General features: G+C 41.2%; 1 protein-coding gene across 1 annotated transcript; it reads right to left on the bottom strand.

Moving 5' to 3' along the window:
- Positions 1 to 10,131: 10,131 nt before the first annotated feature.
- On the bottom strand, positions 10,132 to 25,252 carry LOC118362629 (glutamyl aminopeptidase-like). Its single transcript, XM_035743126.2, has 20 exons — positions 24,262 to 25,252; positions 21,300 to 21,441; positions 20,882 to 21,016; positions 20,378 to 20,498; positions 20,123 to 20,277; positions 14,264 to 14,377; positions 14,019 to 14,153; positions 13,839 to 13,904; positions 13,492 to 13,557; positions 13,198 to 13,358; positions 12,990 to 13,072; positions 12,733 to 12,869; positions 12,567 to 12,622; positions 12,324 to 12,474; positions 12,113 to 12,186; positions 11,910 to 12,014; positions 11,562 to 11,735; positions 11,193 to 11,333; positions 10,960 to 11,041; positions 10,132 to 10,792 (listed from the first exon to the last, which is right to left on the bottom strand). The coding sequence occupies exons 1-20, from the start codon at positions 24,900 to 24,902 to the stop codon at positions 10,643 to 10,645; spliced, it is 2,889 nt and encodes a 962-aa protein (XP_035599019.1). The 5' UTR covers positions 24,903 to 25,252; the 3' UTR covers positions 10,132 to 10,642.
- Positions 25,253 to 26,425: the final 1,173 nt, after the last annotated feature.

Raw genomic sequence — 26,425 nt, 5'->3', positions numbered from 1 at the left:
AGCACTTCATATGCAGGCGGCTGTTAAAAGGGCTGAGGGTTCAAATTGTGCAACTGAAGAGCTCATGGTGGTGGATAGGCCTTTTACTGCAGGCTGCAGGGGTTGCCTTTCACCAACAGGACTCAGATATTTTAAAGGTAAAAAAAGGTGGACTTTGAGGCCTTTTATAGCTATGGTGATCAATGGCTCTGCCAAGGTGGAGAGAAGGTCCAGGAAGATAGATATTATTGTGGATGCAGATGAGCGGTTCCTGGGACTGACAAATTTCTTGTCAAAGGACTTGCATGGAGTATTGTCACAAGCCGTACCACCCTCTCAGGCCTTAGAGCCTGAGAAGGGAGATATGGAGATTTGAAGGAAGAAGTGGGATTTGTGTTTTGGTTTTGTACATTTTTTTTTTTTTTTTTTTTTTAAGTGTGTGTGTGTGAGAGGGGGGGGGGTGGATTAAGTTACATATTGATTTTATTTTTACCTTTCAACCTGTCCAGTTGGTGGCGGCAATACACCTTTTGGGGGTTGTAGCCCACCATAAAACCCACAGAAGGAGGAGCGATTTATATGAATTGGAAAAACGATATGCGAAGAACGAGAAGTTATCATTGAGAATACTGCTAAATGGTTTAAAAAATTTTAAACCAGTTAAATGTAACTAAATGTAATGTAATATAATCTTTGTAATCCCCAAAAGTAATTATTTATCATGAGGGCCATAAACAATTAGTAATGCTGCATATTCCAAGAAAGGTTAAAATATTACTTTTTTAGTAGTCACTTTTGAGGGCACAAACTCGATTACAGTAACTTACAAATATGATAAAAATATGAAATATTTTATGATGTATTTTCTATTCGACAAAACCGTATGATGATAAGGCTTGAAGTGACGTATATGCTTTTAAATATAGTATAATCAAATTATAAAAGGACAAACTAAGATTTCATCTTCCTTATTAGTGTAAATACATATTTGTATGTTTAGTGTTGGAAAATATGCACATTTTCTCTAAATGTCTATCAAAATGTCTGCCTCCATTTTAGCTGAGAAACGTTCAAGGTTCTCTTATATCGAGGCTGAGTTGAGTTTTGATAACTGGTCAAGGGATTTGTTAGTCAGTCAATCAAATGTACTTATAAAGCTCTTTTTACATCAGCCGATGTCACAAAGTGCTGTACAGAAACCCAGCCTAAAACCCCAAACAGGAAGCAATGCAGATGTAGAAGCGCGTAACAACATTGAGTCAAAGAAAGTAGTACAGTATAAATAACTGCTTCACCAGTAGAAATCCCCAATCAGACTTGTAGACAATGTCATGAAGATGTGGCTATCAAAGCTCATACGTACAAACACGTCATCGTGTCTAACGGTCATCTCACACCGGACTGCACATGCGCAGGCCGTTAAATCAAAGGCACTCCTTTGATATATACAGTACCAATCAAAAGTTTGGACACACCTACTCATTCAAGGGTTTTTCTTTGTAGAATAATAGTTAACATCAAAACTATGAAATAACATTAAATCATGTAGTAACCAAAAAAGGGTTAAACAAATCAATATATATTTTAGATTCTTCAAATTAGCCACCTTTGCCTTGATGACAGCTTTGCACACTCTTTGCATTCTCTCAACCAGCTTCATCTGGAATGCTTTTCCAACAGTCTTGAAGGAGTTCCCACGTACGCTAAGCACTTGTTGGCTGCTTTTCCTTCACTCTGCGGTCCAACTCATCCCAAACCATCTCACTTGGGTTGAGGTCGAGTGATTGTGGAGGCCAGGTCATCTGATGCGGCACTCCATCACTCTCCTTCTTGGTCAAATAACACTTACACAGTGTGCCTTGAATTCTAAATAAATCACAGACAGAGTCACCAGCAAAGCACCATCACATCACCTCCTCCATATATCACGGTGGGAACCATACATGCAGAGATCATCCGTTCACCTACTCTGGGTCTCACAAAGACACTGTGGTTGGAACCAAAAGTCTCAAATTTGGACTCATCAGACCAAAGGACAGATTTCCACCGGTCTAATGTCCATTGCTTGTGTTTCTTGGCCCAAGCAAGTCTCCTCTTCTTATTGGTGCCCTTTAGTAGTGGTTTATTTGCAGCAATTCAACCATAAAGTCCTGATTCACGCAGTCTCCTCTGAACAGTTGATTTTGATATTTGTCTGTTTCTTGAACTCTGAAGCATTTATTTGGGCTACAATTTTTGAGGCTGTTTACTCTATTGAAATTATCCTCTGCAGCAGAGGTAACTCTGGGTCTTTCATTCCTGTGGCGGTCCTCATGAGAGCCAGTTTCATCATACAGCTTGATGGTTTTTGCGACTGAACTTAAAGAAACTTTCAAAGTGTTCTTGAAATTTTCCGGATTGACTGACCTTCATGTCTTAAAGTAATGATGGACTGTTGTTTCTCTTATTTGAGTGGTTCTTTCCATAATATGGACTTGGTCTTTTACCAAATAGGGCTATCTTCTGTATACCACCCCTACCTTGTCACAACACAACTGATTGGCTCAAATGTATTAAGAAGGAAAGAAATTCCACACATTCACTTTTAAGAAGGCATATCTGTTAATTGAAATGATTTGAAATGCATACCTCATGAAGCTGGTTGAGGGAATGCCAAGAGTCTGCAAAGCCGCTGTCATCAAGGCAAAGGGTGGCTACTTTGAATAATCTAAAATACCAAATATATTTGGATTTGTTTAGCACTTGTCTGGTTACTACATTATTCCAAATGTGTTATTTCAGTGTTGATGTCTTCACTATTATTCTACTATGTAGAAAATAGTAAAAAATAAAGAAAAATCCTGTAATGAGTAGATGTCCAAACTTTTGACTGGTACTGTGTGTGTATATACATATTTTTTTTATTTTCCTTGATTATTTTCCCCTAACCCTACCACCCCTCTCCTAATTGGAGTAAACTCATTGACAACAACACCTCTACTTCCAGCTTTGACACACTATATAGATTTATCGACTCAATGTATTTTACAATAGTTATCTTTTTAAATCAGACTTTATTAGTATAATGACTCATTTACACGAGAAACTGTACAGAGCACCAATGGCTACAATGAATGGCTAAATTACTTCTGGACACGTAGAGTGGCTGAGCGCCTCCTCCTCATCACTCCATTCATACAGTCCCATGTTTACCACGTTCTTGCCGGGATAAACCTTTTATATCTCCCTTGCAGATGCCGGACAGTGTAGAAGCGGAGTAGACGTGGGCGGATGTGTGTGGACGTATATTTGAATAAATCCATTGAATATTCACCATCACAAAGAAATCTTTTATTAATACATTTTAAGCAGGTCCTAAGAAACATTTGAAGACTAATACAATTTATTTTCAACTGAATAGAATGAAATATTTTGTTACTGGTCTGTGCAGCCTATATGGTTGCGCCATGCACATGAAATCAAAAGTTATTTTGTTCATTAAACAGACAAGACACACTTAGGCTACCCTGATTTTTCCCGCACAACTTGTGTCATGGTAATGTGTGGAACCGCTGTCATATAAACCAAGTTATATTTTGAAACAGAACCCAAGGCAAGCCCATGCTTTTTTGATTCACATTTAATCTGTCATTCAGTGATATTTATTCCCACAGTATTTCTTTATGGATCCATCTAGTTGTGGTTAAGGAAACAGTGCATGTGGTGGGCTTATGCGAAGAGATGGGTAAAGTGACATGCCCTGCAAAGTTTAGAACTGCCAGGATGATAGTAGTAACGGGCGCTGCCTAGCAACCATCAAGAGTTTAAGAGCTTAGTGCTGGTCAATGCCACCACTTACATTCCATACTAAGCTGTAGGTAGAACTTTATGGCAATCATGACTAGGTCAGTTGGCGGAAATAAAAGTAGGGGCTTTTTCACCGGCAATACCTTTCATATATAAATTAAAAAAAGGTTGTTGGGATGTTAAAGTTGGCGGGAAAACATATTGGTTTGAAAGGTGTATGAGTATATAGGAAAAAAGCTACACATGTAGGTTCTCCATTACATGTTCCTGAGATGTTTACCTTTCAGGATTGGGGTCATAATAGCGAATAGCTCTAACCGTTCAAAAGTTAGGACAAAGATTGTATGAAGAAGATAGAAACAGCTGTTTGTCTCCCCCGCTAATAGTGCTAATAGCAGACATGTTTTTTTTCCCTCTCCAATCTTGACAGAGCCGCTCTGACCCAATGAGATCTTAGTCGCTCAATTTTAACGTCAAACTAAAATGTTTTGTGCAGTATTTCTCACCGAAAAAAATATGAAAATGAGTTGTCTCCTTGAATGACAACTTTATTAAAGAATCCCTACTGTTGACCAATCCCCGAAGAAGGGGTGTAGACTGCGGCTCTGAACTATAGATTGCCTCTAGAAAAACAATGTTGCGCCCGAACAGCCAGAAAAACCCTTACTGAAGTGCAAAACGAACAAAAACGTCACAAAATGTCATAATATATGCATGAACTCTTCTGAACTGTTTCGGCTGGGAAGCATGCGGACGCCTTAAGGGTGGCCAACCATATTTCAGAGGGGCCGTTGCCACCCCTCTGACAATGACTCTAATGGAAATGAGAAAGTAAATTCCAAGTGGGTATCCATTCAATTTCACTTGCTCTTTGTTTTCAGACCACATGAAGTCAATGTTTTAATCCTGCTAAACCGATTCTGAAATAAGGGATGCTCCAGATCTATGCCGTTCTGAACATATTTTGGATGGCCAGTGTAGTATCATCTAAAATATGGATGCACGACAATGATCTTCTAGCTTCAGCATGTTTACAAGTCTAGTCTGTACATGTCATATATACAGTTTAAGTCAGAAGTTCACATACACCTTAGCCAAATACATTTCAACTCCGTTTTTCACAATTCCTGACATTTAATCATAATACAAATTCCCCGTCTTAGGTCAGTTAGGATCACAACTTTATTTTAACCTTTAGCGTGTAGGGAGCAGTATTTTCGTTTTTGGCAAAAAAAAACAACATACCCATTTGAAACTGCCTATTTCACAGCCCCAGAACCTAGAATATGCATATAATTGTCAGATTAGGATAGAAAACACTCTAAAGTTTCCAAAACTGTAAAAATATATTCTGTGAGTATAAAATAACTGATATTGCAGGCGAAAGCCTGAGGAAAATCCAATTAGGAAGTGCCCTCTTATTTTGAAACCTCTCTGTTCCTATGAATGCCTATCCTCCATTTAAAGGGATATCAACCAGATTCCTTTTTCTATGGCTTACCTAAGATGTCAACCGTCTTTAGACATAGTTTCAGGCTTTTATTTTGAAAAATGAGTGTGAAGGATCACATTGCGTAAGTGGAGAGGTGGGGGCTCTCAGAGTGAGTTTTGCACAACTGAGTAAAGCGGCCATTCTCCCGCTGTTATTGAAAAAGCTACACACTCGGTTGATATATTATCGAATATATATTTTAAAAACAACTTGAGGATTGATTATAAAAACCGTTTGACGTGTTTATGTGGACATTATGGATATTATTTGGAATATACATTGGGGCAAAAAAGTATATAGTCAGCCACCAATTGTGAAAGTTCCCCCACTTAAAAATGGCCTGTAATGTTCATCATAGGTACACTTCAACTATGACAGACAAAATGAGAAAATAAAATCCAGAAAATCACATTGTAGGATCTGTAATGAATTTATTTGCAAATTATGGTGGAAATTGAGCTCAGGTACATCCTGCAACAACCCCAAAACATCACTGCTCTAGAGGAGATCTGCATGGAAGGAATGGGCCAAAATACCAGCAACAGTGTGTGAAAACCTTGTGAAGACTTACAGAAAACGTTTGACCTCTGTCATTGCCAACAAAGGGTATATAACAAAGTATTGAGATAAACTTTTGTTATCGACCAAATACTTATTTTCCACCATAATTTGCAAATAAATTCATTAAAAATCCTACAATGTGATTTTCTGGATTTTTTTTCTTCTAATTTTGTCTGTCATGGTTGAAGTGTACCTATGATGAAAATTACAGGCCTCTCTCATCTTTTAAGTGGGAGAACAAAAAGTGACCATAATGCCTACAGTGCCTTCGGAAAGTATTCAGACCCCTTCCCTTTTTGACACTTTGTTACATTACAGCCTTATTCTAAAATGGATTAAATTAATAAAAATCCTACACACAATACCCAATAATGACAAAGTGAAAACAGGTTTTAGAAATTGTTGCAAATTTATAAAACTGAAAAAACAGAAATACCTTATTTACATAAGTATTCTGACCCTTTGCTATGAGACTCGAAATTGAGCTCAGGTACATCCTGTTTCCATTTATCTTCCTTGAGATGTTTCTACAACTTAAATGCGAGTCCACCAGTGGCAAATTCAATTGACTGGACATGATTTGGAAGGGCACACATCTGTCTATATAAGGTCCCACAGTAAAAAACCATCCATGAGATCGAAGGAAATGTCTGTAGAGCTCTGAGATAGGATTGTGGTGAGGCACAGATCTGGGGAAGTGTACCAAAAATGTCTGCAGCATTGAAGGTCCGCAAGAACAGAAGTACCCTCCATCATTCTTAAATGAAAGAAGTTTGGAACAACCAAGACTCTTCCTAGAGCTGGCCGCCCGGCCAATCTGAGCAGTCGGGGGGAGAAGGGCCTTGGTCAGGGAGGTTACCAAGAATCCAATGGTCTGACAGAGCTCTAGAGTTCCTCTGTGGATATGGGAGAACCTTCCAGAAGGACAACCATCTCTGCAGCACTTCACCAATCAGGCCTTTATGGTAGTGGCCAGACGGAAGCCACTCCTCAGTAAAAGGCACATGACAGCCCGCTTGGAGTTTGCCAACATTCAGATAAAGACTCTCAGACCATGAGAAACAAGATTATCTGGTCTGATGAAACCAAGATTTAACTCTTTGGCCTGAATGCCAAGTGTCACGACTGAAGGAAACCTGGCACCATCCTTACGGTGAAGTATGGTGGTGGCAGCATCATGCTGTGGGGATGTTTTTCAGCAGCAGGGACTGGGAGACTAGTCAGGATCGAGGCAAACATGAACGGACAAAAGTACAAAGAGATCCTTGATGAAAAGCTCCTCCTGAGCGCTCAGGACCTCAGACTGGGGCGACCCTAAGCACACAGCCAAAACAACGCTCGAGTGGCTTCGGGACAAGTCTCTGAATATCCTTGAGTGGCCCAGCCAGAGCCCGGACTTGAACCCAATCAAACATCTCTTGAGAGACCTGAAAATAGCTGTGCAGCAACACTCCCCATCCAACCTGACAGAGCTTGAGAGGATCTGCAGAGAAGAATGAGAGAAACTCCCCAAACACAGGTGTGCCAAGCTTGTATCGTCATACCCAGCAAGACTCAAGGCTGTAATCGCTGCCGAAGGTACTTCAACAAAGTACTGAGTAATGTGATATTTCAGTTTTAATTGTATTTATACAAAAACCTGTTTTTTCTTTGTCATAGGGTATTGTGTGTAGATTGATGAGGAACAAAAACTGATTTAATACATTTTAAAATAAGGTTGTAACATAACAAAATGTGGAAATAAGTCAAGGGGTTTGTATACTTTCCGAAGGCACTGTATATGTATTTACAGTGTAATTACAGTATATGTACACACTGTATGGTGTTTTTTATTTGATTGCACTGATGTTAGAGGATGGGATAGGTGTAAGCAACTTTAAAAGGATGGGACATTAAAGGGGTGTCCTGACTCTCTGAGGTCATTAAAGATCCCATGGCACTTATCGTAAGAGTAGTGGTGTTAACCCCGGTGTCCTGGCTAAATTCCCAAGCTGTCCCCCATACCATCACGGTCACCTAATCATCCTCAGCTTACAATTGGCTCATTCATCCCCCTCCTCTCCCCGGTAACTATTCCCCGGGTCGTTGCTGTGAATGAGAATGTGTTCTCAGTCAACTTACCTGGTAAAATAACGGTAAAATAAAAATTCATTTAAAAAAAGTCCTACCCTACCAAGCTTTATAGACCCTACCAGTGGTCATGAGAGAACAGTTAAAAAATCTAGTTAAGACTACTGAGGTACAGCCCAAGTCACCCATTATTTATTGGGACATCAAAATATACGAAAGTGGTTTTATTTATTTAAGACACATTAGACGTCAACCTTACAGTGTTCCCCTGCATTGCTGTGTATCAAATAAGAGCTTCTGTCCAATGCCAGTGTTTCTGGACCATGGTTACATTTTTAAGATTCACTATATATACGAAAGTATGTGGACACCCCTTCAAATTAGTGGATTTGGCTATTTCAGCCACACCCATTGCCATACCACCATGCAATCTCCATAGACAAATTGGGAATAGAGCCTTACTGAAGAGCTCAGTGACTTTCAACGTGTCACCATCACAGGATGCCACCATTCCAACAAGTCAGTTTGTCAAATGTCTGCCCTGCTAGAGCTGCCCCGGTCAACTGTAAGTGCTGTTATTAGGAAGTGGAAACGTCTAGACGCAATAATGGCTCAGCCGCGAAGTGGTAGACCACACAAGCTTACCGAACGGGACTGCCGAGTGCTGAAGCACATAGCATGTAAAAGTAATCTGTCCTCGGTTGCAACACTCACTACCAAGTTCCAAACTTCCTCTGGAAGCAACGTCAGCACTATAACTATAACTTTTCGTCGGGAGCTTCATGAAATGGGATTCCATGGCCGAGCAGCGGCTGGAGTGGTGTAAGCGCGTTCTCTGGAGGGATGAATCACTCTTCACCATCTGGCAGTCCGACAAACTACCTGCCCTCCAGGACACCTACAGCACCCGATGTCACTGGAAAGCCAAAAAGATCATCAAGGACAACAACCACCCGAGCCACTGCCTGTTCACCCCGCTATCATCTAGAAGGCAAGGTCAGTACAGGTGCATCAAAGCTGGGACTGAGAGACTGAAAAACAGCTTCTATCTCAAGGCCATCAGACTGTTAAATAGCCACCACTAGGCAGCTTCCTTCCGGTTATGTAACCCTGAACCTTAGAGGCTACTGCACTATATACATAGACTTGAAATCATTGGCCACTTTAATAATGTTTACATATTTTGCTTTACTCATCTCATATGTGTATACTGTATTCTTTTCTACTGTATTTTAGTCTATGCCACTCCGACATTGCTCATCCTAATATTTATATATTCCTTGATTCCATTATTTTACATTTAGGTTTGTGTGTATTGTTGTGAATTGTTAGATATTACTGCACTATTGGAGCTAGAAACACAAGCATTTCACTGCACCCGCAATAACATCTGCTAAATGTGTATGTGACCAATAACATTTGATTTGAATTAACAGACGAATCTGGGTTTGGCGGATGCCAAGAGAACGCTACCTGTCCGAATGCATAGTGCCAACTGTAAAGTTGGGTGGAGGAGGAATAATGGTCTGGGGCTGTTTTTCATGGCTTGGGCTAGGCCCCTTAGTTCCAGTGAATGGAATAATTAACGCTACAGCACACAATGACATTCTAGACGATTCTGTGGTTCCAACTTTGTGGCAACAGTTTGGAAAAGGCCTTTTCCTGTTTCAGCATGACAATGCCCCTGTGCACAATGAGATCTATACAGAAATGGTTTGTCGAGATCTGTGTGGAAGAACTTGACTTGCCTGCACAGAGCCCTGACCTCAACCCCATTGAACACATTTGGGATGAATTGGAACGGCGAGTGTGAGCCAGGCGTAATGGCCCAACATCAGTGCCCAACCTCACTAATGCTCTTGTGGCTGAATGGAAGCAAGTCCATGCAGCAATGTTCCAACATCTAGTGGAAAGCCTTCCCAGAAGAGTGGAGGCTGTTATAGCAGCAAAGCGGGGACCAACTCCATATTCATGGCTATGATTTTCAAATGAGATGTTCAATGAGCAGGTTTCACATACTTTTGGTCATGTAGTGTTGGTGCTTCTATATTAACTGGGATTTATTTTGATATGTTGGGGTTAACCATGTACATTTTTATTTCATGACATTATAGCCATAGTCTTCCCGATGCGTTTTACTTTACTGTAATATTAGCATAAACGAATAAAGTATGTTTCTGTGTACAACATTATGCTTTCAAAATGTTCTTCCCTGTGGCAACACACTCATCCAGACAGCAGTATTCACAGTAAGTGCATATACGCTCTTCTTTATTTCTTATACATTTGAACACTTTTCATTGTTTGAAACCATTTTGAAATAATTTTTCATACATGTAAATCAACATACCTGGCCAGAGATGAAACGTTTTCATGGTTATTTAGATCATCTGAAATTCTGTACAAGCACTTCATACAAAATTAAATATTTCTGCATCAAAAACATACTTTTATAAGTAATGCAGGAAAGGCACTAAGTACTGTAAATTGATTCCACTAGATTAAAGATAGAGTATTCCGCTGAGTTACTGGCCGGAATTCAGTCATTTCAGATAGAGTTTTTCTGCCCTTCAGAGGTGCGTTTGATTTGCACAGCAGAGTGCCCAGGATGGAGGGACTTGACACTTGATTTAGAAACAAGCAGTCCTGTGGCATGATCTATCCCTATTGTTGAATGAATGAGTAGAAACCGCATGAAGGTTTGTGATTTGGATTAGGTTTACAGTTCTTTAGTCTTGTGTTGGCCTGATGTCATCAGTAAGTGATGTTGCTCTCCAGCCATGAGCCGATCTCTGCCTTGTTCCTCCTGACCCACTCAATGTTGTTCTTCACTGTTTCTAGAGCTTGCTGCCTAGACATCTCCCCAGCCCCGGCATTAGGGTTCAGCTTGAAAAAGTGCTCCATCTAAAATACAACCAAACAGTCAGTCATAAACACAGCCACAGTCTAAAGGCACAATCCACATACATTAGTCAATCTTAAATTTGAGCACACCAGCGCTTGTTTTTCGATTTGAGTGGTTTAATGTTAGAGTTATTCCAGTTCTATGAATAGTAGGGCTCTGTCTTAACCTGCCACAGCTGTAGCTCTGTGTTGTAGGTGGTGCTGATTCTGGTCAGCAGGCGTCCCAGGTTCCTGTCATTGATGGTGTATCTGTAACAAAACAAAAAGGAGGCTTAATTGCTGCTAATTCAGTCAATTTACTTACAGCATCGCATTCCATGTAGTCACTATCACTTCAATTACTCTGGGCTCAGTGACTCTCAATTCAGACTCAGAGAAGTAAATCAGAGAATGGGCTCACCTGTTCACTAGGTAGTTCCAGTTGAGGACGACCCAGTTCCAGGCCATGGTCTTGCCGTAGCGATTCAGAGAGACATAGTGGACCACAGTGAACAGATCCTGAGTCCTCACAATACTCTCATCTTTACACGCCTCCAGTAAGCTGTGAAACAACACAACACCGTTATCTTAAGCACCATTCTCATAAGCCATATCTAGCTGAACAAACTAAAATATTCCCAGAAACAAAGTATCACACTTTTGCCAATAAATGTACTCTCGCTCTAGTAATAACTTTTCAATGGATTATGTTAAGAAGTGATTTTGAATAATCCTTTTAAAAATTATATATAAAGAGAAAGTATGAAGAGAATGATTGTTTTTTATTTACTTATTCAGAAGACTGACGTTCTCCACAGATGCCAATCCATACAAGAGCTTGTCCTTCTCTTGGGCCAAGCTCTCTGTTTTGTATCTCTCAAACATTACGTTCCACTTCGCCCCAGTGCCTGAGTTCTTCATGCCGTAGCGATACACCAGCAAGCGCAGGTTCACCCCCACAGTGCTGGAGGTCAAAGGTCATGTTACCATTTAGGCTTAGTGGGATAAACAGGATTTTAGGAATAGGAATGCTAATGAAGTAGTTAGTTATGTCCATGTACTGCAGATTGGTTTAGTAAGTAGATCATGTGTCATTTTAGTGATTTTATTCAAGAGTCAAGACTAATACTGTATTTACCTGATGGTTCCTGCGATCCATTTGTCAAATATAGCAGATGCTTCATTTAGAACTTCCTGGTCGCCCATTTGACAAGCAATTTCCAGGACTGTCTCACGCAACAGCCTATACAAAACCAATATAGACAATACAGTTTAGGATCAATATTCAGTAAATACACCAGTGATCTGTCAAATACAGTAGGCCGTCTCTCCTAGTCTTACCTATCTCTCTGGCTTCCCACGTCGTCCCATCCCAGTTGCCTGGAGATAGTCTGCACATGCTCACGGAATAATTTCTGTAGGGAAAGTAAGTGACACCCCATGTATGAGTAAACTCACAAGATTATTATTTTGTGTGTGTGCGTGTGTGTTCTGGTTGGCCAACAGAGAGCGGAATTCACCTGTCAAATGTTTTTGTTTTTAAATGACTCACCTGGAATTTGGGGTAAAGAACAGTGTCGTCTGATAACATGTCTTGCACATAGGCGATGGAAGAAGACACACGTTTCCAGACGATGTACTCAGTCTCATTGGTCAGGTATTTTGTCAGGTTGAATGCATTTCCATAATCGACAGCGTCTGCCCTGATGAGGCCGATAAGACAACGACATTATGTTTAATCTCAGTTTTATATTGACAGATGTACTTCAAGTAAATGTCAGTAGTGTTAATTTACCTTCCCAGAGCAAAGACATCATCAATGTAACTGCATCGGTCAGCAGCGTCTAACACCTAGTAACGAAAGTGTCATGCTGATTACCACATGTTTAACCCATGAACTGGTAAGATTAAAACAATTATTACTGCATCTGATACAATAGTAGCAGTTTGAATTATATCACCTGGTGGTTTGTTTGGAGTTGTTGACTAATTGTGCTCCATATGCTGTCAGGGTGATTGACTCTGTAAAATCCAATGTGGTCGTTGTTGACCTTCAGCAGTCCATCCGTAGCAGGGGAATAGCCAGCTAAGACGAGCTCTATTCGTATGACAGACAAACGTGTATGACTTCAATTTGACTAAATACATGATGTTACCAGAGGCTGGAAATGTAATGTTAAAAAGGTCAAGTCTAGGATTTGGTCAGAAATATCTTTACCTGGATTGGACTTGTTGAACATGATGGAAATAGACATATTACTATCCACTGAGTACCACTTAACAGGGATGGTCCACTTGTAACTAAGATAAAAACATAGACCTTTTAAGAAATACCGGTTTCTCCTAAAAAATATAGCTGAAACTACATCCATGGGGAAATCAATCAATTATCACAAAGGGATTTGATAGTGCTGTGAATAACTGACCTGAGTGGTGAGGGTGGCTGGGTGGGATCAGCATTGGGGTCCAACAGGAATCTTCGCTGGGTGAGTTTGGTCTGAGCATTGATGGTAGACAGGTCCAGTACTGGGTAGCCCATCTGTTTGGTCCATGTGTCCATCACATCTGCTACAGGCAACCCACTCACCTGCAAACAAAATATTTTAGTGTGTATCATACACATAAAAACACGAAGTTAGATGCAGTGAAATAATGTCAATAATATCAACAATTTATATATTTTTGAATTACTACGACCAAATTATATATGACAAACATACATTAGCAAGTGATGCCCAAAAGTTGTCTGTTTTGGCATTCTCAAAGTGGAAATCTTTCAAGTATTTCTGTTGAAGGGAGAGAAAAACAGGTTACCATCAATTTAGCAATGTGGCCATCCATAGATTTAATGATAAATCAAATGTAGGCTATGTATTGCTATGACCCTTTCAAGTTAAGTATTACCATGGTAGACTGTCTGACAGTAATCAGCATTTTAATTCAACAAGGAAGGGATTGCATCTCCCTAACACTCGCTATTACCACATGATTCCGCTATTGACTGAATAGGAATCAAGAGACTTGCTGTAAGGATACTTCTATCTACTCAGATGAAATGGACTCTTACCCGACAGCCATCTCTGAAGTTGTCTCGACCCAACCAGTCCTCCACCATCCTGAGAATTGATGCCCCCTAGAATAACAGTTACAGGAACATGTTTGGAATGAATTTAAATTCATTTGAAATTTCATTACATTTTATTCCATCCCATGAAGTAAGGTGAAAAGAGGCACAGTTTAAGATTACCTTACTGTAGGATATGCTATCAAACACAGAGGTAATCTGAGCCGGAGTTGATACATCCACAATGATTGGATGGGAGGTGACGAGTGCATCGTCCACCATGACAGGAAGTACATCACTGATGATCATGATGTCACGCTGGTGAAGACAGAGACCGAAGTAGATTTAGAATTGATTCATAACCAGAGTTGAGGTTAAAGCAACTCCATTTCAAATCACTCAATTTAGGATCTGTTAGATGGACTCACCATTCCCCAGAGGGGCTCGGCCTCCTCTACACCGATGTACTCAAAGAAACTGGCAAAGCCCTCATTTAACCAAAGGTCATCCCACCAATCCATGGTCACAATGTTCCCGAACCACTGCAGGAAAATACAACATGCAAAGTTATCTTCCAGCAGACTTTATTTACAAACAAGTGTGTATGGGTGAGTGTGAGGGCGTGCATGTGTGTGTGAGTGCTTATGTGTTCTGGATACTCCAGCAAACAGTGGGACTCAAAGATAGTTGGACTCATAAATAGTAGGTGAGCCAAGGACACAAAACAACAGAGAAACACACACATACCAGACAAAGCTCCAACAACACAATATTTTCATGCACACAAAATATCATAGCATGCAGGTTAACACTCCACAGCTCTGCATACAGTATAAAACATAAAACACAGAACAAAGTTACAGACACAGTAAGAACATATAAAACCCACATATTTTCTACTGGTATTTACTAGTGAAGTTAAGTGCTACTCTCACTTTTTCAAATTTTCTTATGATATACTCATATATATATATTTACCTTTATTTAACCAGAAAAAGCCCATTGAGACCCAGAGTCTCTTTTTCAAGGGAGACCTGGCCAAGAAGGCAGCAACAATCAATACATTATATAATTAAAGCATACAATAATACAATACAACATGATCCAGCCCCAAAAAAGCATTTACACTCCTCCGTAACAGTCTCCCATCAATATTTTTAATTCATTCAGTGGCACTAACATATCTAGATGAAGCATGGATTGTAGATTATTCCATGCATCTGGTGCACAAGAAGAGAAGGCAGTCTTGCCTATTACTGTGAATGTCCTGGGGACTTTAAATAGCAACCACCTAGCAGACCGGGTATGGTAACAGCTAGTGGTGAAGGAGACCAGACTACAGAGGTAAAGAGGGAGTTTACCCAAAAGGGCTTTGTCGATGAACACATACAAATGTATCTTTCTGAGCATATAACGTGAGGTCCAACCTACCATATGGTACAATGTGCAATGGTGGGTGAGTGACTTGGCATTTGTAATAAAGCGCAAGGATGCATGGTAAACAGAGTCCAGTCTCTGTAAGACGGAGGAGGTTGCATGCATATGCAACAAGTCACTATAATCAATAACAGAGAGAAAAGTGTCCTGAAGCTTCTTTCTCGCCGTAAGCAGGAAGCAAGACTTAAAAAGTGTCCTGAAGCTTCTTTCTAGCCGTAAGCAGGAAGCAAGACTTATTACGAAACTAAAAACCCAATTTCAATTTAAGCTTTGTCACAATATTATCCACATGAACTTTAAAGGACAACTTGTCATCCGACCAAATACCTAGGTATTTGTAGGATGACACTTTTTCAATGGATAAGCCACCAGATGTGACAATGCTAATGCTCTCTGGCAGAGTTCTAGCTCTGGTAAAGGTCATGAATTTAGTTTTTTGTATATTCAAGACCAATTTGAGATAATAAAGGGAGGTTCAACAGCCTGAACCAGAGAAGGAGCACATGAATATATAACTGTATCATCTGCATATAGATGTAACATTGCTGGTTGCATCCCATTTCCCAAATCATTAATAAAAATTGAGAACAACACAGGAGCTAAAATGGAACCCTGGGGCACACCTCTATTAATCTCAAGAAAGATAGACTTGTGATTGTCAGTATATACACATTGTGTTCTGTCAGAAAGATAGTTCCTAAACCAATTTACTGCCCCTTCACTGAGACCAATGTTACTGAGTCTAGCTAGTAACAATTCATGGTCAAATGAATAAAAGGCCTTTGATGAATCCACAAACAGAGCAGCACAACATTGCTTTTTATCAAGTCCATTCATGATGTCGTTTGCCACTGCCGTAGCTGCAGTTGTGGTGCTGTGCCCTGATCTAAAGCCAGACTGAACCCCGCTCAGTATGTTCTTTTCAATTAAGAAGTTTAACTGTGAGTTCACTAGGGATTCATAAACTTTGGCCAAGATAGGGCGTTTAGAGATAGGATGATAGTTATTAGCATCTGAGGGATCTCCACCCTTTAGCAGTGAGAGGACATAAGCTGATTTCCAAATGCTGGGTATGGAATTGTAGACCTCAATGTAAGAAACAGACATATGCTTTTCTGTGGATTTTCATGCTTTTTATTGCTTTTTATGGATTACCGGAGTGTTTTATTTCTTTATGACTGGATCACTATCTGAACTGCACATTGTAAGCATGTTTGTTGTAACTCTAGGATGTGGTTGCAACTGTGCTGATATCCACCTTCCTGTAAACAGGCTATGGGAACAAGGAAAGAGCTCCCAGTTCGCACTTGCCCCTCAGTCCTGTCACTTTGGACAGTTCATAAAACTTTATGGATAGCACCATCACCCTCTTATTGCCCAAAAAATAAAAAAAGTCCTCATTGTTGCACATCATAAAAGGCTTGATAGATAACTGGAGGGCTGACATAAGTCAATAAAACACTATCATTCCATTGACCAAATTTCATGGTCAATGTCAAATCATTCCAAGCTATTGATTGATACAAAGATAGGGTTGTTCTCTTTTCCAAACTTTGAGCTCTGCCGCTAACATGTGCTTCATGACTTTTCCCTCATCATTTGGGCTTCATCATGGTGACACAATACCGTCAGTGGTGACCCGTCATTCCGGGAAAGGCCACACCTGTTTAGCTATAAACTACATACAGTATATATGTATACAGTTGAAGTCGGAAGTTTACATACACCTTAGCCAAATACATTTAAACTCAGTTTTCACAATTCCCAACAATTAATCCTAGTAAAAATGCCCTGTTTTAGGTCAGGTATTTCTTTCATCACATTCCCAGTGGGTCAGAAGCTTACATACACTCAATTAGTACTTGGTAGCATTGCCTTTAAATTAGCCTTTAAACGTTTCGGGTAGCCTTCCACAAGCTTCCCACAATAAATTGGATGAATTTTGTCCCATTCCTCCTGACAGAGCTGGTGTAACTGAATCAGGTTTGTAGGCCTCCTTGCTCAAACACGCTTTTTCAGGTCTGCCTACAATTTTATATGGGATTGAGGTCAGGGCTTTGTGATGGCCAATCCAACACCTTGACTTTGTGGTCTTTAAGCCATTTTGCCAGAACTTTGGAAGTGTTCTTGGGATCATTGTCCATTTGGAAGACCCATTTGCGACGAAGCTTTAACTTCCTGTCTTATGTGTTGAGATGTTGCTTCAATATATCCACATAATTTTCTTTCCTCATGATGCCATCTATTTTATGAAATGCACAACATGATGCTGCCACCCCCATGCTTCACAGTTGGGATGGTGTTCTTCAACTTGCAAGCTTCCCCCTTTTTCCTCCAAACATAACAATGGTCATTATGGCCAAACAGTTCTATTTTTGTTTCATCATTTCTCCAAAAAGTATGATCTTTGTACCCATGTGCAGTTGCAAACCGTAGTCTCGCTCCTTGCTGAGCTGCCTTTCGGGTTATGTCGTGATAGGACTCATTTTACAGTGAATATAGATACTTTTTCACCTGTTTCCTCCAGCATCTTCACAAGGTCCTTTGCTGTTGCTCTGGGATTGATTTTCACTTTTCGCTCCAAAGTACGTTCATCTCTAGGAGACAGAACGCATCTCCTTCCTGAGCGGTATGACGCCTGCGTGGTCCCATGGTGTTTATACTTGTGTACTATTGTTTGTACAAATGAACGTGGTACCTTCAGGCATTTGGAAATTGCTCCCAAGGATGAACCAGACTTGTGGAGGTCTACAATTTATTTTCTGAGGTCTTGGCTGATTTCTTTTGATTTTCCCATGATGTCAAGCAAAGAGGCACTGTGTTTGAAGGTAGACCTGGAAATACATCCACAGGTACACCTCCAATTGACTCAGGCTAATTTACATCATTTATCAGAAGCTTATAAAGCCATGACATAATTTGCTGAAATTTTCCAAGCTGTTTAAAGGCACAGTCAACTTAGTGTATCTAAACCTCTGACCCACTGGAATTGTGATACAGTGAATTATACGTGAAATAATCTGTCTGTAAACAATTGTTGGAGAAAATACTTGTGTCATACGCAAAGTAGATGTCCTAACCGACTTGTCAAAACTATAGTTTTTTAACAAGAAATTTGTGGAGTGGTTGAAAAACAAGTTTTAATGACTCCAACCTAAGTGTATGTAAACTTCCGACTTGAACTGTATATACATTTATAAAAATAATTGCCTGTTTTGCATGTTAGTTTGGCATTAATTCATGTCACATAAAACTGTATTTAAAAAAAAATCAAAACATGGTCTCTATCTTGAGTAAGGCAGCTCCAAAATGCAGGTGTTTCAGTCTAGCTCAGTGCTTACTGTGGTTGAGGGGCAGCCAGCGGAATATACAGACCGTAGGTGTTGGTAATCTTCTTTAGTTGTGCCATGATTGGCTCAGTGTTCTGTCACTCATGGGGACACTATGTCACCACAGAATCTACAGGGAGAGCTAGGCAGTTCAAGCCCCCTTGGGTGCTGCCATAGATTTACATTAGAAGTGCCCATCCAAGAAGGCTCAAGGTCATCAGCCACAGATAAAATGTATGTCAAATCACCTTATATCTACCGTAGCTTTTATTGGACTGATAAAAGCTAGACAAGCAGTCATCGTCGCGTCAACAATCTACTGGCAATTCCTTTTCAATCCTTGTCATATGAAGATAAATTATAGATAAAAGGTATCTATGTCCATCGGACATAAACATTACACAACAAGTCAGAAATCGCAATTTCAACAATGAGTGGGTTGGAAGGAATCAGTGGCTAACTGCAAGCGTTGTAAAGCAATCACTATTTTGCTTCGACAGCCTGCTATTTGGTGGCGAGGGTGTGTGGTTCAAGTCTGGGTTGAAGAATTTAAAACATCTATCTGAAAGTGTCTCTTTTCCAAGCTTAAAAATATAAACATTGGGGCCCCCCGAGTGGCGCAGTGGTCTAAGGCACTGCAGTGCTAGCTGTGCCACTAGACATTCGAGTCCAGGCTCTGTCACAGCCGGCCATGACCCTCCCCAATCCCAGGGAAGGGTTTGGCCGGCAGGGATGTCCTTGTCCCATCGCGCACTAGAGACTCCTGTGGCGGGCTGGGCGCAGTGCACGCTGACACGGGCGCCTGGTATACTGTGTTTCTTCCAACACATTGGTGTGGCTGGCTTCCGGGATAAGTGGGCATTGTGTCAAGAAGCAGTGCGGCTTGGTTGTGTTTTGGAGGACGCACGGCTCTTGACCATTACCTCTCCCAGGAGTTGCAGCGATGAGACAAGACTGTAACTACCAATTGGATACCACGAAAAAGGGGTAAAAAAAAAGATAAACACCAAAAATGGCTTGTATGCTGCTGCATAAATTAGCTCATGTGCTTTTCTTCATGAGGAGAGGATACTAAATAATGTTGTTGGATCTGTAACCACATTTGCCAGTGGCATTCTCTTCCCATTCAAATATTTGTTTTCATACAAAAAGTTCAGTAATAGACGCATGTAATTCCAGTTGATATTGTGAGGGTCGTTTTTTGTTTAGTTGTCACCGTTATAGTGCAATTAATGTATTGTTTAGTGTTTTGTTGTGTAGTGTAGTGGCTTTGTGGCATGCATAAAAATATGAGTTTGCCCCACCAAAATGTACATGCTAAAATCGTCACTGAATACCGTAATATCATTTTGGGGTGATTGAGCTTGGGTACCTCTATGACTATGAAATATGTTTTTTAATTTTCCACTATAAGATGTTTTCCATTAGTTTTCCACTATAACATGACTAATGAATAACTCTTGAATGTTTTCTCGTGGTTGTGTTTCTGTTGTGGGAATGTTGGAGACAGGTGTTTCTCACCTGGTGGACCAGCTCATGAGCGATGACGCTAGCCACACGTTGTTTGTTGTACGATGACGACTGGTTCTCATCATAGAGGAGGTTGGCCTCCCTGTAGGTGATCAGACCCCAGTTCTCCATGGCACCTGTGCCAAAGTCAGGGATGGCAATCTTATCTGGAAAAACAAAAATTGCAAGCATGTGTGTATAAGTCATTATGAATGAATTGTATCCAGTAGTTACAACAGTTCACAAACAGAGGAGATATCAAATTACCTAGCTTTGGGATGGAGTATGTCATGTCGAAATATTCCTCAAAGTAGTCAAAAATGATCTTGGTTGTGTTAGCAGCATACTCTGCTGTCGCAATTTGTGCAGGCTGTGCATAGATTCGCAACTGGAAAAAAATGATTAAAAGCAAAGTTGTTGAGGTAGGTTATGGGAGTGTGTATACACTACAGTATGTGCGAGCATGCCTGTATACATACATGCGTGCATTTAATCAACACAGTGTTTATAATTATTTAGATTTTCTCCAAAACATTGTAAAGTGTAACTAACTGCTGAAATCTCAACACAACAATTACATCAACTTTTTACTTAGCTTTTACACCATTTAAAACTTTGAACTGGACAGGCTTAAGGTAAAGTGTTAAAATATTTACTCTCAATATACTCTGTAGACTATAAAATATGACTTTCAAAAGTAAATATTTTCTTAGTTTAAGGTAGTAGAGGGACCAGTGAAAATGACTGCTGAGAAAAATTGCAAGTACTTACAGGAATTCCTCTAGACGATTTCCTTTCCACAAACGTAAACTGGTGCACAGCAAAACATACCAAATAGGTACTCATTGGAACGGATCTCTGGAAGGACGTTTTGATCTTATTGTCAGGAAGCAGCTCTGGGGCGCCCTGGAGAGGAAGAAGGTCTGTGGTTTAATACAGATGTGAGTCAGCCTCTCTAATGGTTGTGTTCTCAGCACCAAGGACCCAAAGCAAAAGATTGATGGCTACTGCTTTTGCATTCATGGCACTGAATCTCTTCTCCCTCTTAGTGACTTCCATTGCAGCTTCAAGTAAACTAACAGATAACACCTTTTGTTGTGATAGATTGTGGATACATTATATGCATTTATTTGGTATGTTTTATAAGGATCAATTTGTTACTATGAAATGTTTTTCGTGCAAAGACTACCTCCACTGGCATATTGGAGAGGGCTTCATAGTCCTTGTCATGGGTGATGGAAATCTTGTAGGTGGCCTTCTGGTTTGGCTCATCAAAACAGGGGAAAGATTTGCGGGCGTCTGTCGGCTCATGGTCGGTGGCAGCAATTTTTCTTGGAAGAAAAAGAAACATAGCATAACTAAGTCACCCCTTTATATGACTTTTTATTAGACTGTTGTGTACAATAAATGTTTACGTATGCAGTGTTTACTGGATTGTGGCTGCTAACTGTGCTTGAGCAAAGAGAAAATTGACATTTCATGGCCAATGCTGCAAGCAGCTTTACTACACCTGTCCACCTTTCAAGTCATACTTATCGACACACTAAGAACTACACTACAGTCGTGGCCAAAAGTTTTAAGAATGACACAAATATGAATTTTCACAAAGTCTACTGCCTCAGTTTGTATGATGGCAATTTGCATATACTCCCGAATGTTATGAAGAGTGATCAGATTAATTGCAATTAATTGCAAAGTCCCTCTTTGCCATGCAAATGAACTGAATCACAAAAAAAAACAATTTCCACTGCATTTCAGCCCTGCCACAAAAGAACCAGCTGACATCATGCCAGTGATTCTCTCGTGAACACAGGTGTGAATGTTGAGGAGGAGAAGGCAGGAGATAACTCTGTCATGCTGATTGAGTTCGAATAACAGACTGGAAGCTTCAAAAAGAGGGTGGTGCTTGGAATCATTGTTCTTCCTCTGTCAACCATGATTACCTGCAAGGAAACACGTGCCGTCATCATTGCTTTGCACAAAAAGGACTTCACAGGCCAGGATATTGCTACTAGTAAGATTTCACCTAAATCAACCATTTATCGGATCATCAAGACCTTCAAGGAGAGTGGTTCAATTGTTGTGAAGAAGGCTTCAGGGTCCAGCAAGCGCCAGGACCGTCTCCTAAAGTTGATTCAGCTGTGGGATCGGGGCACCACCAGTACAGAGCTTGCTCAGGAATGGCAGCAGGCAGGTGTGAGTGCATCTGCACGCACAGTGAGGCGAAGACTTTTGGAGGATGGCCTGGTGTAAAGAAGGGCAGCGAAGAAGCCACTTCTCTCCAGGTAAAACATCAGGGACAGACTGATATTCTGCAAAAGGTACAGGGATTGGACTGCTGAGGACTGGGGTAAAGTCATTTTATCTGATGAATCCCCTTTCCGATTGTTTGGGGCATCTGGAAAAAAAGCTTGGAGAAGACAAGGTGAGCGCTACCATCAGTCCGGTGTCATGCCAAGAGTAAAGCATCCTGAGACCATTCATGTGTGGGGTTGCTTCTCAGCCAAGGGAGTTGGCTCACTCACAATTTTGCCTAAGAACACAGCCATGAATAAAGAATGGTACCAACACATCCTCCGAGACCAACTTCTCCCAACCATCCAGGAACAGTTTGGTGATGAACAATGCCCTTTCCAGCATGATGGAGCACCTTGCCATTAGGCAAAAGTGATAACTAAGTGGCTCGGGGAACAAAACATCGATATTTTGGGTCCATAGCCAGGAAACTCTCCAGACCTTAATCCCATTGAGAACTTGTGGTCAATCCTCAAGGGGCGGGTGGACAAACAAAACCCCACAAATTCTGACAAACTCCAAGCATTGATTATGCAAGAATGGGCTGCCATCAGTCAGGATGTGGCCCAGAAGTTAATTGACAGCATGCCAGGGCAGATTGCAGAGGTCTTGAAAAAGAAGGGTCAACACTGCAAATATTGACTCTTTGCGTCAACTTAATCAAATTGTCAATAAATGCCTTTGACACTTATGAAATGCTTGTAATTATACTTCAGTTATCCATAGTAATATCTGAAAAAAATATCTAAAGACACTGAAGCATCAAAATTTGTGGAAATTAATATTTGTCTTTCTCAAAACTTTTGGCCACGACTGTACATTATCAACACTATAATATTAACTTTGAATAAGAGCAACTTAACCGATAACATACTGTGACGGGTAAATATACTCTTACCTAACGGAGGTTCAACCATGGTCCTATTAGTGATAAGAATCAATGCACTCTCTGGGAAAATAACTACTGTGAAAAAAATGACGAGGTTTATTTTTCCCTCAGTGGTTTCATCCCATTACACCCCTGTCTCTTTAGTGTGACATAAAGTACTAACAGATGGTGTGCTGCTGGGCCTCATGTGCACGCATACACACACAGACAAGCACAGATGCACACACTCACATTCAGCTAAACTCAGCTGTCAACACTCAGATTACGTCTCGTAAACTTGTTCCCAAAAGGAAATTGTCCTTGAAAGAATTTGGCTGAGGGTCTAAAGTTCTGCAGATTTTCTTCCCTATCCCACATTGCATAATGGAGTCATGGTTATAGATCTATTCAAATGGGTCCAAAGTAGCATATGCAGCACTCATAACACTGAGCATGTGAGGGATTTAGTTGCATTGTAACCATTCTCAGCAATCATTAATTTATGTCTTCGTAAATATTGTCTTCCCCTACGCCTCGATCAGACGGACAGCGTCATTGCTTCAATGCTGCGTAATAAATTCTGCAGTTATACATTTTAACTTGATATGGCTCTGACGAAGGCCGTGAGGCCGATACGTCAGCTTATTAAATATCAGTGATACTATCAAGAGAAGTGTGTGGTTTCCTTTTTCCTTCAACTGGATATGTGTGCAACAAAAGTTAAAAGTTCACCTTTTGATACTATTTCTGTCAAGTATACGAATACAATTTGATGTATACGTTGGATATATCCAACGCATGCACCACAATAGAACACAGAACGCACTGCAACTGCCTCTGCAACATAATGCTGCAAGGCAAATGCAGCGTTCCATTGGAAATGAAGAAACTTCTGGTGTACCAAAATGCATACATGCATGGAGACACACAAAAACAAACAGAAATACACCCAATCTATAACCACAAATGCATGCCTCGAAGGACTTACTTGGTGGCCCCATTTTCTGTGTAGGTGACTCTGTAGAAGCCCACCAGAGATCCGTTGAGCCAGCCCTGGAAGTCCAGGGTGAGGATGTACACCTCATTGGGCTTGGTGGCCGCAAGCTCCTCCTCCGCCTCCACTACGACATACTCCTGCAGTTTGAACTCAAAGCAACCCTTGATGGCCACAGTCACATCCCTCTGAGTCTGTGGGGTTTTCAGGACAAGCCTGGGGACTGCCCTGACGAAAGTCTCCCTGATGTGGAGCCACAGGTGCCTCGTGGGTCGTCTCACCTCCAGGTGCACGGATACATTCCCCATGTAGAGGTCAGTGGTCAGGTCAGGCTCCAGGTGGAGGTCATAGTGCACCGGCTTCACGTAGTCCGGCAGCCGGAAATTCTTCCAGTCCCCGTCAGTGTTGTTGGAGGGCTTGCAGGGCCCCCTGTCAGCTGGTGGGGGAGGGGAGGTGGGCTTGGGGGGTCCCTCGGTGGGGGCCGGGTCAGCCGGGGTACTGTCGGGCTGTGTGAGGCCCACCCCCAGCCCCACAGCTACAGCTGACACCACCACGACAGCACAGATGAGGGCGACGTGCTTTCCTCGGATGCAATACCTCTTCTCCGCATTCTCAAAGTCCAGGCTTTCAACCATGGTGCCCGCGTTGGTGGCCCAAGACAAAATGCTGTGGCCTCAGATATCTTCTGAATCCCCTACTGGAGGAATAACGTAAGGGAAGAAAACACTATTTCCTGATCAGATTTCCAAGGAGTTTTAAGCTGATTTCCAAGCTGCTTTAAAACTGACCACAGATCAGTTCATGTAAAACCTGATAAAAGAGAACCCTAGGCTGAGCTAATCTGAAACTAACAGTTTATCATTCAGAGTTCCAGTATATCAAAGATGAAAAACTATTGGTCTGAGTTGATCCAAGCTCAGTCTGCCTGCCATCGAGTGCAAGGCTGCCTGTGTGAGGTGGAGAGAGGTTAGCTGGAGCGGTGGAGAGGAGGTGGAGAAGGAGGAGCAGGGTTGCTGAGGGGGAGTCTACAATAGAGAGAGGGAATACCACGCACTGGAGGCAAATCTTATACACTAATGCAGGGCAGTTTTTTTTCAGTGGGCATTGCGTATACATATACTCACTTCTTAATCCCCACTGATGCATATCAAAGTAGTGTAGTGGAGGTAAAGGCCTACGCCATATCAATTATGTACATTGCCTTCGGAAAGTATTCAGACCAATTGACCTTTTCCACATTTTGTTAAGTTACAGCCTTATTCTAAAATAGATAAACATTTTTTAAATCCTCATCATTCTACACACAATACCCCATAATGACAAAGTAAAAACAGGTTTTAGACATTTTTGCAAATTTATTAAACAAAAAAACTGCAATACCTTATTTACATAAGTATTCAGACCCTTTGCTATGAGACTCGAAATTGAGCTCAGGTGTATCCTGTTTCCATTGGTCATCCTTCAGATGTTTCTACAACTTGACTGGAGTCCACCTGTGATCAATTTAAAAAACTGGACATGATTTGTAAAGGCACACACCTGTCTATATAAGGTCCCACCGTTGACAGTGTATGTCAGAGCAAAAACCAAGCCACGAGGTCGAAGGAATTGTCTGTAGAGCTCAGGATTTTGTTGAGGCACAAATCTGGGAAGGATAGCAAAAAAATGTCTGCAGCATTGAAGGTCCCCAAGAACACAGTGGCCTCCATTCTTAAATACAGGAAGTTTGGAATAACCAAGACTCTTCCTAGAGCTGGCCGCCCGGCCAAACTGAGCAATCGGAGAAGGGCCTTGGTCCTGGAGTGGGGATGTTTTTCAGCGGCAGGGACTGTGAGAGTAGTCAGGGTCGAGGCAAAGATGAACGGAGAAATGTAGAGAGAGATCCTTGATGAAAACCTGTTTCAGAGTGCTCAGGACCTCAGACTGGGGCGAAGGTTCCCCTTCCAACAGGACAACGACCCTAAGCACACAGCCAAGACAACGCAGGAGTGGCTTCGGGACAAGTCTCTGAATGTCCTTAAGTGGCCCAGCCAGAGCCCAAATTTGAACCCAATCGAAACATCTCTGGAGAGACCTGAAAATAGCTGTGCAGCGACACTCCCGAAATAACCTGACCGAGCTTGAGAGGATCTGCAGAGAAGAATGGGAGAAACTCCCC

This window comes from Oncorhynchus keta, chromosome 29, assembly GCF_023373465.1.
Source record: "Oncorhynchus keta strain PuntledgeMale-10-30-2019 chromosome 29, Oket_V2, whole genome shotgun sequence".
NCBI lineage: Eukaryota > Metazoa > Chordata > Actinopteri > Salmoniformes > Salmonidae > Oncorhynchus > Oncorhynchus keta.
The sequence above is the reverse complement of the archived record's forward strand: the minus strand, read 5'-3'. Positions and strand labels throughout refer to the sequence as shown.